Source organism: Atractosteus spatula, chromosome 6, assembly GCF_055471065.1.
Source record: "Atractosteus spatula isolate fAtrSpa1 chromosome 6, fAtrSpa1.hap1, whole genome shotgun sequence".
Classification (NCBI taxonomy): domain Eukaryota; kingdom Metazoa; phylum Chordata; class Actinopteri; order Semionotiformes; family Lepisosteidae; genus Atractosteus; species Atractosteus spatula.
Window position 1 is genome coordinate 47,820,901 of NC_142711.1, and position 17,119 is coordinate 47,838,019.

A 17,119-nucleotide genomic window follows, 5' to 3' on the forward strand; every position below is an offset into this window, starting at 1 on the left:
ACTGTCCCTTTAATCGCCATGACGCAGCGAAAGAGGGTGTGTGGGATAGAGGCGAGGTTGTGGTTTTCTCTTGAGCATGTGGGACTAACTGGTAAGTCGTACAATTTATTCATTAAGCGATGTAATTGCTAATAAAGGCCTTCAAACACTTTTTTGGTGTTAAAACGAATTTTAAAGGCGTTAAGAAACCGCCTGGGAGACATCGCGAGTAAATGAATACAAAATCTGTACCAGATTTCGTTTAGTTAGGGGTAGAATCGTTTCAGCCATACAGCTGAAGTCGTGTTCAGTTTTCTTTCGTAACATCCTAAAATCGTGTTGGTTTAATACCTGATATATGCAGTTTCAGGCGAAACCCCGTTTTTATCACTTTTCTAAACCTTTGTAGAAACAAAACACTGTCCATATATGAACGGTGCCTTTATCCGTACTATATAACCCAGCCAACCACTTAGACAGGTCTATCGTGTCAAACGTGCCAACGTTGCTCCGCTTAAACTGGTGATAGCCGGAAGCCGGGAAGTATGTGAATGAAACTTCCAGTTCCGCCAGTTTAGGCATTTAAAAAGCGATACTGTAACCCGCTTGTTTCAGCCATACCGGAAAACATCATATCGTTTGTCTTTCAGCTGTGTTACTAGCATCGCATGCAAATGGATAAACTATAAATGTATGCTGATGAATACAGGATCTGTCATACATATATAAAAATGAAAAGTTTAATTAGTAGAGGGGCATATTCTTTCTTTCCGAGCTGTTCCTGCAAGACCTACCCTTTAGATACTGAAAACATTTCTGTTTGCAGAAATCAATAAAACGTTAAATAAAAACGTTTGCTAATGGAAAGCTCACCAGTGTGTTGAAATTATTTCTAGACCTTCATTGCAGCAATACCTGTATCCTGAAGGAGTCACTATAGCAGCCTTTCCATTCGCCTGCTGTCCCCACCTTTACCTGCGCAATCACCAGGAAATCCTTCTTCTTTCTTAGAAGAGAAAGAGAGGGAGAAGGAGACTCAGAGATGGCATCCGAGAGTTCAGTCACGTATTTTGGTGAGTTTCTATTGCTTGATCCTTTTTTTTGGCCTTTGACTGGACTGCCATTTGCCTGTTCTGTTGTAGCAGTTCTGACAGGTCCTCCTGTGAGTCCTTGACAACGTGATGCACCAAGAGAGAGTACTTGGAGAGATTATAGCTTATGATTGTGCTTTCTCTTGACAGAATGTTTGCGAATGTGGCCGGAGTGGTTTGTTATTAAGCATGTGTAGTGAGCCTTTTGGGTTTTAGTATATCACAACATGCAATCATTAAATTCCCAGTGTTTAAAACGGGTCGTGCCACAAACCGCCGATCTCCCGCAGCGCCTTCCGAGACTGAAAATGAGTACCCCTGTGTGAGACCTCAGACACCCGCTAAATATTCATGAGGAAACAAAGCTCCTATGTTACATTTTGAAAAGACGTGATTGTTTCCAGGTTAAAAATCATATAGTTTTTAATGTCTGATTACTATCAATAATATTGAAATATATTGTATGTCGTGAGAATATTTGTCGCAAAATGATTAACGGTGAATAAACGTAATTTTAAAATTTTAAGTAAAATGCATCTCCATGGAAACCAAAAAGCAAACTGTTATATTTAATATCCCAGATTAAGAAAGTGATTGCTGAATTATTACAAATAGTAGCAGATTTGTTTGCCGTCTTATTTTATAGAATTTGTTGTCTAGTCACGGGAGTCAGTTGTCTATGAAGTTGTAGAAGCTGGTGCATATTGGTTTGAAAAACTTCCCAAGTTATCTGAAATAGGAGTCTGTCGGTAGGTCTTAAGATACCTGTCGTACCACACCTGTGTTACGACGAGTGTTTTTCACATGTTGCTTACTGTTACCATTTCCCCCTCTTTACATTTTGTTACCAATAAACACATCCCAGTGTCATAATGCTAAAACAATGCTAATACCCCAAACAGCCTTTTTTACACTCATATTCCACTCATAATTAGATCCGGCACTTGAGTCTGTTAGAAATATTTTGAAATCTTACTCTGTACTCCTAACAACGCTATTTGAAAAGCTCAATTATTAGGAAATATTAAACTGCTGCTAAGTAACTAAAGCTCCTGAACACATACTTTAATCGCAAATGCAGGCGTTTTTTTTCTTCACACTTCCTTGATAGGTAAAAAAATGCGAGCCAAATGCTGGATATAAGCCACATTTAAAAAAATGTCCTGGCAGCAGTATGAATACGCATTGAAACGTTCAGCTCTTTCTACCGCGGTTACCAACTGTTTTAAAGTTTACAACTTTAACATACGAACAGGAAAAATCGCACGTCAACCGCATCTCTTTTTTTTACCGTTAATAAAAAAGATGACGCAACAGAAAGAAATGGCTCTCTCACATTGTTAATTTGTTGAGAAATAGGCAGCCAGCCTACCGAAGATACTTTATCATTATTTATCCTGTACCTCTCAGGCTTCTAAAGTTTCACTTCCTTTTTTCCTTCCTCTGTCTCCTGGACCTTTTTTGTGTGTTTCTGGTGAATATTAAAATGGAAACATCTGGCCTGGAGCACATTCGCGCGGTTTAGTATTTATTGTGAACGGTTTACCAGGCATGAATATAGATACTTTCTGTGCTTAAAAGAGATTTGGCACTTGTATTTAATGTTTCCCTATAGTCATTAGTCTTGGGTGCACTGGAGATTTTAGGTTATTTAAAATGGCGTTTATTAATTGCTTTATGAGTATTTGTGTTAGTTTGGAAGCAGAAATGTCGTCTCTTCTTTTTCTTTCAGCATGGACTAAACCTTTACCTGTTCCTGTGCAGCCTACGCGTGCTGACCCAGCTACCTACTTCAAAAAAAAAAAAGAAATATCAAACATTTGTTTTACTTTGGGGGGAAAACCATGTGAAAATGGGGAGAACATACAAACCCCACACACATCGCACCCCAGGAACTGAACTCAGGGCCTCAGTGCTGTGAGGCAGCAATGCTAACCTCTGCACCACTATGCACTATTTTATATTTTTCAAAATATAATGTGTATAAATACTGATAGATTTATTTTAACACTCACACATTCGCTGGCATCAAACATGCATACCCTATTGTTATGTCTTTAAATTGTTTAGGTGTTGCTCCCCAAATTCCCGTCCCATGTGTCCTATTGAAGAAATAGATTTTGTGTGGGTCTTGAACTGGTAATTCAGAGACCCCAAAGCTTACACTTTGAGAATTACATGCCACCTGTAATTCTTACAAAGGTGGAAAAACTACATACAGTCATTTACCTCACGGGCACATTCAGACAAGTGCAGTGCATACCATTTTATTCGTATTCAGTTTAGTTCAATTACAGTATAGATGATAAAAATCATCCCTTAGATTCTTGTTAAGTGAGTCCGTGTCAGAGTGCAGAAATGGGACAACTGAAATAACTAGGTATCCACCCAATGCTTCTTGTTCTGAGACGACATATTTTTTAATTTAATTTTTTTCTTCTGTGTACCTTTTGTGTTGTCTCTCGCCAGGCGAGGAAGTCCAGTCTGAAGTAATAGAACTGAAACCGCCCGCACCTCTCCTGTCAGAGCTGAGGATTGTGCTCCTGGGGTGGAGGTGGCCTGGGAAGAGTTTGACAGGGAACACGATCCTGGGCAGGGAGGAGTTTCATGTCGAGAGGGCGGCGGAGATCTGTGTGAAGAGGGAGGCAGAAGTGGCCCAGAGACAAGTCGTCGTGGTGGATACGCCCGGGTGGTATACGGAGCTGACCACTCCCGTGGCTTTCAAAGAGGAAATTGTGCGCAGCGTGTCTCTGTGCCCCCCAGGACCCCATGCTTTCTTGCTGGTGATTCCCACCGGGATGTTCACCGACAGCGATAGGAAAACCGTGGAGGAACTTCTGCGGCTCCTCGGCGATCAGGTCTGGAGGCACATGATTGTGGTCTTCACGTGGGGCAATATACTGAGGAAGAGGACCATCGAGAAGCACATTCAGGCTGAAGGGAAGGAACTCCAGTGGCTGGTGGAGAGCTGCAAGAACAGACATCATGTTCTCAACAACGACTACTTGAGGGATAACAAGCAGGTCGTCAAGCTCTTGGAGAAGATAGAAGACATGGTGGCAGTTGAAGGTTGCTATTCTAGCACAGTTGAAGAAAAGGGCTTGCCCAGCATGAAAGAAGGAGAACATGGACCCAGCGCAATTGTCCTGGAGTAAGAGAGCGTGAAAAGTCACAAATAATTCATGGGCAGAAGAGGTGAGGATCTAGACTGGCCGTTGAGGGCATTATCATTCCGTTCTGAGACCAACCCCTCGATAAGATGAATTACTCAAGCTGCACCAATGAAAAAAGTCCTAAAAAAGAAAATACATCGCACCATCTGCTGAGTATTAGAACATGCCCTGCTAGCAAGCAACAGTTGTGGGCCTTCTCTAATGAAAACCTTGAGGGAAAGATGATTTAAATTAATCTTATATTTAGTTACCTGGTGTTTCTCACACCTTGATTTAGGATATACAGTAATGGTGTTGAACTATTAGGTCAGCCTCTCTGCTTGTATGCTATGAATTAATATTAGTGCTTATAACTGTGAATTCCTTCCAAGTATCTGTAAAGGGGCATATTGCTGATGAGTGAGCAGATTGCCTATGTGTTATAATTGCTTTTTTTCTGGAATGTAGAGTTGAAAGGACAATCGAGGTTTTTTCCGATCAGCCATGACAGTGACCTCAAAGGCCACCTTCACACTAATGGTTGCTGTAATAATAACTCCTCATTGAGTCCTTCTGTGACAATAATTGGGATTTGTACTTTTCCATGTACATATTATGCATATGTTGCAGAACAGGATAGCACTCCTTTTCCATAGTTGAATTACATAATTAGATTAGTGAAAGGCTAATATATAAATTAATCGAGTTACCTAATATTTTTATGATCAAAGCTGTAGTCAAAATACAGTAGATATAATGTACATTCTGAGTAAGACACTGTTCTTAGTTTATTGTATTTAACTTATTTAAGATGGCAAAGAAACACTAGAGGAAGGATTAAAAAATTTTAAGATAAGTCTTAATGATGAGGCTTTTTTATCATAGTTTTTATCATGAAACTGTTATAAGAGAGAAACTGTTGGTACTTTACCTTATATACAGTTGTTGTTGTTTTCAGTTTTATGTGAGCAGTTTCAATATGGCCAATTATCTGTTGTAGGGATTGTTTCCTTTAGCTGAAAACAGCCACTTGAAACAAATCTGATCATAGCCTGTCTGTTCAAATTTTGTATAAGGAAACAAGGCTTTGTGGTTGCCAGTTTTAATATTAAACAAGTAAAGGAAAGCAGTACTTGACCCAAGACTTACTTATACCTGATTCTACTCCCAGTCGTGCACATTTTTAATCGGGACCTGTTACGCTTTGCCAGCCCTGAAAAATCAAATAGTTTGGTGAACTTTGTGTGTTGAATTTGTAGTAGTATTTATTTTCAGTACCACACAAAACACTGATATTTCTTACAACACTGCAGGACTGTGGTATTATTACCCTGTGATTGATTGCCTAACAACATCCCTGGTGTTTCACTTGCACAACTGGGTAATGAGTACATAAGAGGCTCGCAACACTGGATTTCTCCTTTATTTCTTAAGGGCTCTTCTGAGACTTGTCACACTTTATGGTCTCAGAAACGTCAGACTCCTGCAGTCAGCTGTGAGACTTCAGGTTACAGAGAGAGCAGGATCATTGCGCTGTATCGGTTTTTGGTTTCATTTGGTAAGAAAAAACAGTGCATCTGTCTGTATGTTAAATAGAGCTAGCAGTTCTTCTGCCACATTTTCTACTAAGATGTGCAATAAGTTCACTGACCTCACTCACATTTTAGGGGAAAGGACCTGTATTAGTGCATGATTTTGAGCATTACAGCCTAGGTTTTTTTGGACAGCTGTTGACTCCAAAAATGTTTGTTCAGAGTAACTTGCCTTTCATCATGATTTTCATGATTTTTCTTGAGGTTTTTCCAACGTTACCATGTGACAGATTAGCAATAGATAGGTCCTGGTTAAGGTGCTGCTTCATTTCTTCAGTAGTTTGTGAATAATGTTCTCTTTTTGTGTTCCTGCTCAAAACAAGCCTCTAGGTACTGTAGGCTCTGTTGGGTTCAGATGACATTGGCTCACGGTTGTGGAGCTGCTGCCAGGTTGGATTACAAAGCAGAAAAGAGCAACACTTGTTGGTTCATACAGTGTAGGTAGTGTCAGCAGACTCCCTAACCACATGAGTTTGGATGCTGGAGTTGCATTTAACATTAATGAGAGCTGGAAGAATAGCTCCACAGTTCTAATGGGGATATCGGGGCGACAGGCCTGCCCTTGAAGACGTGAAGACATCCAATGATATCTTACAAGTGCAGTGCCTTTTTAAGTTTTACATCTTGTAGTATTTGCTGGATAAAAAGCAATGGATACAAACGGAGCTTAAAACTAGTTTTATTTCCATCTTGTGTTTGATATTTCCTTATTTTTGATAGCTTTCATAATTAACAACTTCTGCTTGTAATAGTAGCTATTCCGTTTTATTCTTTGAGGATGATCTATTTGCATGTAGTAGATTTTTGTGTTGCTTTGAGACTGTGTGTTTGCAGAGGTATGATTGTTTTAGTGAAGACTATTCCTATTAATAACCGCATTGACCAATTCAGGGTCACAGTGAGCCAGAGCCGAAATTGGCTGACATTGGAGCCACGTCAGCACACACCCTGACTGGAATTGAAACTTGTTCATCATGGGGCAGGTGCACTAGTATACGGGGGTGTATTTTTTCTGATACAAATTAACCTAGGTAGCATATCCTTGGACAGTGGGAGTCTTGGAACCTGGAACCCTACAAGGCCACAGAGCAGACATGCTGCCTCCACACAGGATGCTCACCCAGGCTGGAATTGAACCTAGAACCCAAGAGCTGTGTGCTAACCACCACACCACTGTTTTTTTCAAACAAACATCTTCACCTTCATTTTGGCAGTGTAGTATACTGTCTGAAAACAGAATGAGAGTCAGTCTGAGATAATCTTAAGTATAGAAATACAAATGTGGTGGGTCTTTAGAGGGTTTAAAAAAGTCAGTTCTGAGACAAAGTTATACAGCTGTAACAAACCGGCGCACGCAACACCAAAGTCAACAGAAGTGATGTGGCGCTGCCTCATTGTGAGTCAGCAGCCAGCTGTTTACTCGTGATGTGGGGCCGCCCAGAGCCACTGCTTCAGGGGGAAGTCGGGAAGCTCAGTACGTGTTTACAGGTCATAGTGCAAGTGCAGAGAAGTCGGGAGTTATGTCTCTTTCATCCTGGGCTCGAGAGAGAGAGAGAGAGAGAAGTTCATTTGTGATGTGCGCCTGTACAGTGGGATTCATATTTGCACTGTTGTTTTTTTTGTGCACAGTACAGTAGACAACCCTTTCACACAATGTGCACAGAGCAATCCGGAACAGCAACTAAATAATGACAGCACAAAGAAACACAATAACATAAAACAGGTCATATTGAACAGGACGGAGCAGTGGCTCTGTGGCTAAGGATCAGCGCCTGTGGCTGGAAATTTGCCAGTTCAAATCCTGCGGCCGGCAGAGGTATCCTACTTTGTTGGGCCCCCGAGCAAAGCCCTTAACCCCAACTGCTCCAGGGGCACCGTATAAATGGCTTACCCTGTGCTCTGACCCCAAGCTGCTCTCTCTGGCTGTGTGTCTCATGGAGAGCAAGTTGGGGTCTGCGAAAAGACAATTTCCTAATACAAGAAATTGTATATGGATAATTAAGTGATCTTATCTTATCAATACACAGGGCAATAAGCACGTGAAGTGGTATTCAACCACAGTGCCAGTTAAGCATCCACTCGGTAAAAAGGATGTGAGTGGATCAAAGTCCTGTCCCAGAATGGCATGAGAGTGCCAGCTCAGTTCCAGGTGGCAATCAAGCTGCAGCAGTCTCAATGTCTGTTCATGCAGAAGGGCCACCTCATTTGGGACTTGAGGGAAACTGGTGATATGTTTTTAACCATTGGTTTTTGTTTTCAAATACATGTGCGTTTTGAACATTTTGTTTGAATTTAGGGGGCGATTGTGATGCGCAAGTGGTTTGTTTGCTAAAAGACTTGTGCTTGGAGTAGTGGGTGATGGCTTACAGGCATGAGGTAGCAGGTTCATGTCCAGCTTAAAGGGCTACGGGGCCTCATTAAACTTTTAATGGGAGTTGAAATACTGGGTGCTGCATACTGAAAGTGACCCAGCTGATTGCCTTAATTAGTACGAATACCTCTTTGCAGTTTTTTGTTTTTTCTTATATTTCTTGGTCATTAAAACATAAAAAAAAATTAATATAAAAGTTTAATTGGCAAAGAAAAGCCATGTGATGTTACTGTTAATAGGGCCATTAAGTGGTTGGTTTTAATAGTACTGAGCTTTTCATTGGCCTATCAGAATTGATGTGCTGGGAAAAATATTTTTTCATTGGTGATGGTCCTTGATACTCATTTTATGACTATAGGAATTCCTTGTCTAATGCTGTTTCATCGCCAGGTAATTTTGTGTGTACTTATTTGTATTTTTATTTTTCTAAAACCTTTTCCAAAGCTGATTAAATTATGAAAGTAAGTAGAAACTTTGGTGTCCACTTTTTTTTTCAGGTTTAATCTGCAGAACATGAAGATATTCATGTTCTTCTGTGGTGAGGAAATTATTATTGTAATTGTTATTCTAAAATAATGTGACAACAGACACTTCAGCGTTGCAACATACACGTAAAATGTATATTTTGTTATAGGTGCATTGGTGTTTTACCAATTAACTGACAAAACCATAGGAAGTAATGGGGATTTAAGTGTTTTGAATCTAGTGTCCAACAATTTAAACAAATTTAATAGATAGCAGACATTTTCTGTGATGGCATATGGCCCAATCAATTAGTTAAATTATATTGTAGGGAAACATTTAAACATTAAACATTTAGCATGACATGATGATGGTGGGGTTATTATGCAGGTTTTGGATGCAATCTCTTTTCATCACTTAGAAACAAGCTGACAAAGCTTTAGCAAAAACATGTTTGCTGTCAGACTTACAAGCTGAGTCATACGTTTGGAACAATTTGAGTATCCTAATTTGTTAATTTAAGCCAGGGAATAGTTAGGTCCTTGAGTGCTGCATTGCTATTTGGAGATTTTCAAGTGATGATCTCTGAACTAATCATCTGCTTTAGTGCTCAACATGAACTAATCATCTGCTTTAGTGCTCAACATGAAATCGCTCCAACTGGTTACCAATGAAAGATGAGAAAACCACTCTAGGAAGAAGAAAAGTAAGAAGGAGCCTGTAAAAAAAGCAGGTGGGACTTTAACCTTTAACCTTTTAACAACCAAAATATCTCTTGAGTTTTCATTTGCATTTTTAAAATTGCCTCTAGTATGACTCTTCGTACCATAAATGAAGCTGGAATCGCAGACAGAAGAGTAGAAAGGAACTGCAGTTTGGATATTCCAGATAGTTCTGCTGTGGTTGCTGCTGTTAGGGCCAACTGAGATTTTGAGAAGAGCGTCTTGGAAAGTCCAGTCAATAACCTCCAAGATGTCCGCTCGCTTGCAGTGAGTGAGGGGTGAGGCCTTGTGTAAGGCTGCTCGGTGTGAGATCATTCAGTGTTGCTGGAGAAAAGCCAGCTCATTACCTCAAGGACAGGAGAAAGACTTTAGTCTAGCAGCTGTGAATAACAGACGCCCTGCTCACTGAGTGTGAGCTCACACCCAGAAAGCGATTATATTAGATGTAGGGGTCCAGAATCTCAATAGAATGACCAACAAAAAAGCTTTGGGCATCACTACCTAGTTGAAACATATAATGATGCACATTACTGTTTTCAAACCCGTCATTTCCTTAGAATTGATTATTGATGTTCATTATCTTGCTTGCTGTAACTGTGAGTATTTCTTAGCTTAGGGTTTTCGGTTTTCTTCTACTACCTGAATGATAACTGCTGTTAGTGTTGCTACTCACAGACTTAAACACTTTTTTCAATCCAAGAGTTTTGTCAGGTGCACTAAATTGGTTTTAGTTTCTTTAGTTGTAAATGACCTTGATAAGAGCGCATGGTTTTGGACACACGGGACATTCAAACCAGGCACCCTTCTGGTGATCAACACTGTTGGCTAGTAGTATGAATAATATTATTGATCAATGCCTGTTAGATTGAACAAGCATGCAAGTGGCCATAGACATTACCCACAGATCGAATCGCTGCTGCCACTTTGTGGTTCATGTGAACATATCACAGCAAGGAAACAGTCACTCAAGTGTCATCATGTTAAGCATGGGTAGGTAAAGAGTTTGTGCTGACGTATCAATGACTGGAACAGGTTTCTAAATATTGTCAGTAGGAGGCTGTGCAGAGATACTACCATAGACTAAAACTGGTGTTACAGACACCATTATGCTACTGCCATTAAGACAGTATTTCTTAACCCAATTTTTAACAGTGCCTTCACATTTTCATCAATTCTACATGTGTAATACTCTGACTAGATTTGAGAGCTGAGATTTGTAATCAGAAATTCCTTTTCCCCATGTATAGGGGACTGACATTGAATAGTGAACTGATATTGTTTGAACAGCAGTCATGATGATGTTACCCTAGGAGCAGTTTGACTTGGCAATATGACAATTCTGTCAGGAACTTTCTTTCACCAAGCTGTTTGTCATTTTACACTCACGTGTTAACTAGTGCAAAAAGCAGACATGAGAACCAACTTTCTGTATGAAAATAGCCACATTGCATTAGCACATACTTGGTTGACTTGGGAAATGGTGCCTCGTAAATCTATCAAGTTTTGTGACTGCTGGTTGTTAAAATGTTTTAGTATACAAAAGAAAAAAATGTCCAGCAGATTTAAAACCATAAACAGTAAATCATGAATTATCTTCAGGGCAAAACCTGGTAAGCTTATACATTTAATTCATAAAGTGTAAGCACTTTGATCCAGATGCTGTAAATGGAGATGGTTATTTCTATCTACAAGCAAGAGCCTGCTGGGTTTGTGTTTTCGTTTTTTTTGTAAGCAGTAAAAGATGGGATGTCAGGGCCAGGATATCGTAATGTGGTTCAGGCCACTACAGTGACCAAGGCGTTTGTCAGTGGTATAGTTATTGATGATTGCTTCCACTTAAAAATAGCATAGAGTAGTTTGCATTGATATGTCTTGATACAATGGGGGTAACTTGGCCTTTCCTTCTTATCCTTCATAGACAATTAATTTCTCCTTTTTTTCTTACTCCTCTGACAAGCCCTCATTCCATTACACAACCTGAATCTTCCTTCTTGTTGACTGATACCCACAGATACTGTAGATATCTGACAGACTGATATCGCATTTCTTGCAAAATTAGTGTATGAAATGCAAGTAAGACAAATTAAAACTAAAAAGGAAAAGGCCAGGATAATTTTCTGTACAACTGCGGCAGTTAAATTTCCTAGCTGAGACTGAACAGCGAGACTGGTCATTTACCAGCATAGCTAATTTAATTTAAAGAGCTTAATAAAGAAAAATCAAGGTATTTTCCAGGCTGAGGATGCAAGGGTTTTTACTGAGGCTTTCAAGACTTCAACGTTCAGATGAATCACTGAAAGCTGGTTAGGAAATTCTGGAAACATCACTTCTTGTCAAAGTTAAATGATTCTGAGTTACCAGAAACTCAAGTAATAGCCGAGCCGGTAAAAAGAGTACTAGCAAATCACTGCCAAGTGAAAAACCACCCAAAGGGAAATGAAGCCATGCCTGGGTTAAATCAAAACTTCTACTTCTCCAGCAAATGCAACTTCTATGCTTGACAGTCGATGGCAGCTTTCTGTTTTCCTGAAGGTTTGTCTATCATTGTGACTGCCAGTCCTGGGTTTTTAATTTGAGAGAATGGCATGTAAAAGGGAAGGTTGAATTTATTCTGAGCCTCTGAGACCCTGCGAACTACTGGTTAGAGTAGAACAAGTGTCCCTGAATTATACCTGTCCTAACAGTAAACGGAAAGATTGTAAAAACAACAGTGAATTTTTCTAAAACAATCTTAGCTTTTTTAATTTAGTCGGTTTCACACAGTCGTCGTGTTCAGTTGCCAATTATAGATAATTTCCGTTGATATTTTAAAAAGTACAAATATTTACAAAAAAACACATTTCAAATGAGTACATTAGTAACAGTCACCATGGAAACTGCATCAGTCCAGGCATTAATAGTGCAGGCCATAGCACCCTGTTGAACAGTGCTTATCAGACCTCAGAAGATAACTGGAATGAATGACCTCAATGGAGGCCTGTTGCTCCAGTAAGTAGAGTTGGTAATCCTGTAGGTGACACTCTTCCCTCTGGGCCAGAACTCTTAAACCAAAGCCCCTGTATAGTGACAGACAACACTGTGCCACAGCAGGGGCAGTCCTTCAAAGAAGATGTTAAACCAAGGCCTTGTTACTGTTTTGTCTCCAAGCTGCTGGCTAATTTGAATTTTGGGATTTGCCTTATTTACCCTACCTAAACCGTCCCCTTCATGCAATCAGTGAAACAATTTCTCAAGTGTTTTGTAATTCTATAATGTAATCCTAGCTTCAGCCTGCATTCCAAAGGACTTGTTTTAATTCCCAGAAAGTCCTCAGCCAGCAGCAGGTAGACGTAATTCAAAAGAATGGGACCACGCCTAAGCTTTCATTCACACCGAGAGCCAACACCTGCTTTTACACACGTCGTTCACGGAAGTGTGACGCATGAGCGACATTGTACACAGCATACTTGCTACACTGCTGCTGTACATTGCTATGCGAGGAAGTAATTTGTTATTGGAAGCAGGTATAATAGTAGGATCTAATAGTATAATATATAAAATATAATATATAATAATTGTATAGTAACGGGGTAATAGTAAGATATACTGTGTAGGGGCAGTAGCATTTAGGAATGCACTATAAACTATAAATTACGCAATGCACTTTTTTAGTATTTACTAAGGACACTACAGTTAGCACAATGTGTAACTATGTGTTCAATTATATTATCTATCCGATTCTATAGGATGTTTATCATCTATCCTTTTGATAGACAAGCAACTTAGAACTCTGAAACAAACTTTTGGAATTCTAGTTTGTGAAATGAGCCTGGAATATTTTATTGTCGAAAACTGCTTTGTTTACGCAATTGATGGTTTATATTTTTTATGGTGTAAAACCTAAACTTTTAATTTGAAGTTAAGGAATTGTTTTGATTTTTTTTAATTACACCGTTCGTCTTGTTATCTATTTTAATACCATTCTGAAAACTTTACGTCTACGTAGTCAAAGTGCAGTATTCATACTCTATACATGGTAAATGAATGTAGGACAGTATTGTGTTCTCTGCCACCCTCGTGTGACATTAAAAGGTATAACATCATTTTGAGTTCATTTTCCTGTAGTAATTTCCATCGGTCACGATGAACTGAGATTTCAATCGATGAACGACATACTAATAAAGTATCTGCCAAATACTAGTGCTGACCAATAAAATACAATTAAAAGTTTTTTTTTTTCATTTCTATAAGATGTTTCTATAAGACAGTGTTTAATATTGTAGGGCCATCAGTGTTGAGGTGTTGTTTTGTCGGACAAGAAAACGTCACATTCTTATCGTACCACAAACTGGGTAGATGCACATCAGTAAGAACCTCTGCAGAACCCTTCCTAACTAAATCTGTCTTCAAGCTTTCGGACGTATTCAAATGTTACATATCCTAAAATTAACATTGTAAGTATACAATTAGTTTATTAGAACTAAACACGAAATTGGGAAACCTAAACCATAAGCAGATAATTCAAAGCAATGCATAGCCTCACCAAAAACAAATGCCTGATGAACAAAGTATTCTCTACCTAGCATAAATGACAGAGTAACCACCTTTCTGTTGGCCTGTTAGCAAAATCGAGAATACTTTCATAAACGGGTCGTCGTTTTGTACCCAACAACCTGTTGGTTTTTCCATGAGTTACTCAAAAAATGTGCGGTATTCTACGTCTCACTTATCCGCAATTCTCTTAATCGTGGAATTTTCTAACATCCCATGAGGAAATGTGGAGGAGCTCAAATATTTTGAAGTTTTAGGTCACCAAATCATTAATCAAAAACATGCTGAAAGAGTAGGTGCGCATGGATAACGGAATGTATCGTATATAATATTTATTGTGGAGGAAATGTCTTCTCCCCCCCACTACTAGGCTCTGTTCAAAAGGATCTGTCATGAGTTTGCAGCCCGTGGTTCTGAAGTTAGAAATTAGGTGATAATCTGAATTACCATCGGCGGAGTAACCATGCCAGCTTTCTTTGCCATTTGACAGCGTAATAGTTGTTTGTGGCAACGTTTCAACTAAATCTAGGGGTGCACATGACTGGATTCCTAATGACCTTAAAAAAAGTGTTCTCTAGTATGAAATGCTGATATATGAAGTGCTTGTAAAAAGAACAGGGCTGCCAGACCCCATAAAACGAAGGGCTCTATTGACTCACACAGCAGGTACAGGAGGGGGCAGTGGCAGTGTTGATTTTCAGAGCCTGGAAGGTAACTTTACCTCAGAGCTGCTCAAGGAGTCCCAGCCCGCTGAGCCTAAGGGGATACGCAGCTCTCCTTGCTAATGAATTCTGTTTCTATGGCAGCCTGGAGGTGCAAATCAGTTCTATTGGAATGTAATGCTCTTGTGAAGAGGTTGCTGGAACCTGGATCGCTGAACTATGGTCGTGACGTTTCTCGAGCTGGCAATTTGTATAGCTTTTGGATAGAGAGGGGGGAGAGGCAATGGAAACAGACGTTTCTTTTTTAAGGAATTTGGAATTGGCCATTATTCTTTTTTTTTGTGTGTGTGCAATACCTGATGGTTTGCAGCTATTCATGTCCTAAAGGCGGGACCTGTCATAAGTCAGTCTGTCAATAGAATGGTCTTTAAGTGTTAAGTTGTTTTTTAATGACTTTGAAGGTTTCCTTGTCAGTCTTGGAAAATAACTTTGGCACATTCATTTTATGAATATAATATTGCTCATCATTTATAAAACAGTCCATTATCCTTTCCATTTTCTGCCTTCCTGTACTGTATAACTTTGCACTTGTCTGTGTTACCTTTGATTTGCCAAGTGTCTGCTAAATGTTGGACAGTGTATTTGTATTTTTCCATCACTGCTTCTATAGTGTTTGCCACTCCTTCTGTTTTTGTGTTACCCGCGCACACCAAGAGTTCAAGTAGGTAGCTGCGTCAGCATGCCTAGGCTGCAAAGGTATGACACCTGCAGAAGGCTCCACGGCCGAAATGTTGAGCCTCTTCTCTTTTCAGCATGGAATAAGTCTTTACTTGTTCCTTTACTTCAAACGTTTACTCTCTGTGCTGGAGTCAAGATCACTAATATAAATAAAGAAGACCTGCACACCAAATACACATCCCTGTGGTTACTCCACTGATTACTGTACATCAGTCCAACTGGAGTTTTCTTCTCTTGACATTCATCTCAGCTTTCAAGGCATTAACTGTTCCAGAAGTGTTGCCTTTCAGTCTCAAAATCAACATTTAATGTGGATTTTGTTCCACTTGAGAAATGCAACCCCCAATTCCTAAATGAATTATGAGAGGGGATACAAAGTTAATTAATATCCAGTGGATCCACTTTGGTGAAATAAAAAAACTAAAAAACCATGTGGAATGTACTGTATATAACCCCCATGAAGTACATGAAGTATGTAATGAATTTTAAGTTGGATTGTTGTCACTCCTGCTATGGGCTGCTGTCCCATCAAGGGTGTATTCTGCATTGTGCCTGTTGTTTGTTGGAATAGGATCTGGCTCATCTGCAACCCTTTACTGGATAAAGCAATTAGAAAATGGATGGATGGATAAATGGAGGCAAGGGAGAACACTGTCAATGCGAAAAACAGTACAGAACAAGGAGTTTTACACTGCCTCGGTGTGTCCATGCTGCAGTAGATTGCATGAGTGGTACACAGCTGTATGGAGAAGGCCATGCAGAAGGAAACCACAGCCACTGTCCATAAGAATCACTCCTTATAATCATGTTTATACATGTACCAGAGGAGGTACAAAACCTTTAAATGGGTATATGCTCATTTAATCACACGTAGGATAAAGTTAAAAACTGAGGAAGAAGAAAGAAATCAATAAAACCAAAACATTCAAATCGAACGTTTTCTAGAATAATAATTTATTACCATAATGACATAGGGATTGACTTTCCTTTTCATTTAAAATGTGAAGTTAAAAATTTTCAGTATCTTAGGGATCCTCTTCAGGCTTTTATAACCACTACAATATGCTTCCTCGTATCCTGTAGTAGGGCCCAAGCACTTCACGTCAGGGATCTTGGATTGTTCCCCTTTCCCGATTCTCTCCAGCTTTTCCATTTATATGGCTTTTGCTTATGAATAGCTTTCTTTAGTTTCTTTCACAAATATTCAGTTGGACGGAGCCAAGGCGATTCAGACAACCCACCCAATTTTTCATTCCAAATATATAAAAAGAAGTGAGCTGTTCTCTACATCTCTTGGTGAGCTCTTTCAACTGCTGATACAGTAGTTGAGTGGTCCCATGTCTCCTTATTCAGTAGGTGGATATCTAGTCACATCTATTTGCTGCTGTGATCATAGCTGGAGATGAATTCACCAGTTCAGTCTATTAATCTGATTCCCAAATTGGTTTTGGTAGGGCAGTATACTGTATATGCACACAACAATATGTATACTTTATATGTTCATATGTATGACACTGTATTGTCTTGACCAAGATCATTAACAGGTCTGTGGAAGTATGAAGCCCCTGCCCCAAAGATATTAAAAACTCTGTTAGTAGCCCTATAATTTGTTTAATCAGTTGGTATTAACTTGATCTTTAGCCTCTTATCCAAGTCACCTATAAAACATGAAGGCTCTATTGGAGCCGTACCTACTGTAGCATTAAGAGATGCATATTTATTTTATCCTACTGAAATACTGGCAAAATGTCTTTTTTGGTTCATGTTTCTTTTTTATTCTCCAGTCACATAAAGATAAAAAGGCTTTGCCACGTTGCAGG

General features: G+C 39.4%; 1 protein-coding gene across 1 annotated transcript; it reads left to right on the top strand.

Annotated features, from left to right (window-relative positions):
* Positions 1-42: 42 nt before the first annotated feature.
* Positions 43-5,348, top strand: gimapl (GTPase, IMAP family member like). The gene is made up of 3 exons (XM_088919661.1): positions 43-91; positions 876-1,052; positions 3,540-5,348. The coding sequence occupies exons 2-3, from the start codon at positions 1,022-1,024 to the stop codon at positions 4,223-4,225; spliced, it is 717 nt and encodes a 238-aa protein (XP_088775787.1). The 5' UTR covers positions 43-91; positions 876-1,021; the 3' UTR covers positions 4,226-5,348.
* The last annotated feature ends 11,771 nt before the right edge of the window (positions 5,349-17,119 follow it).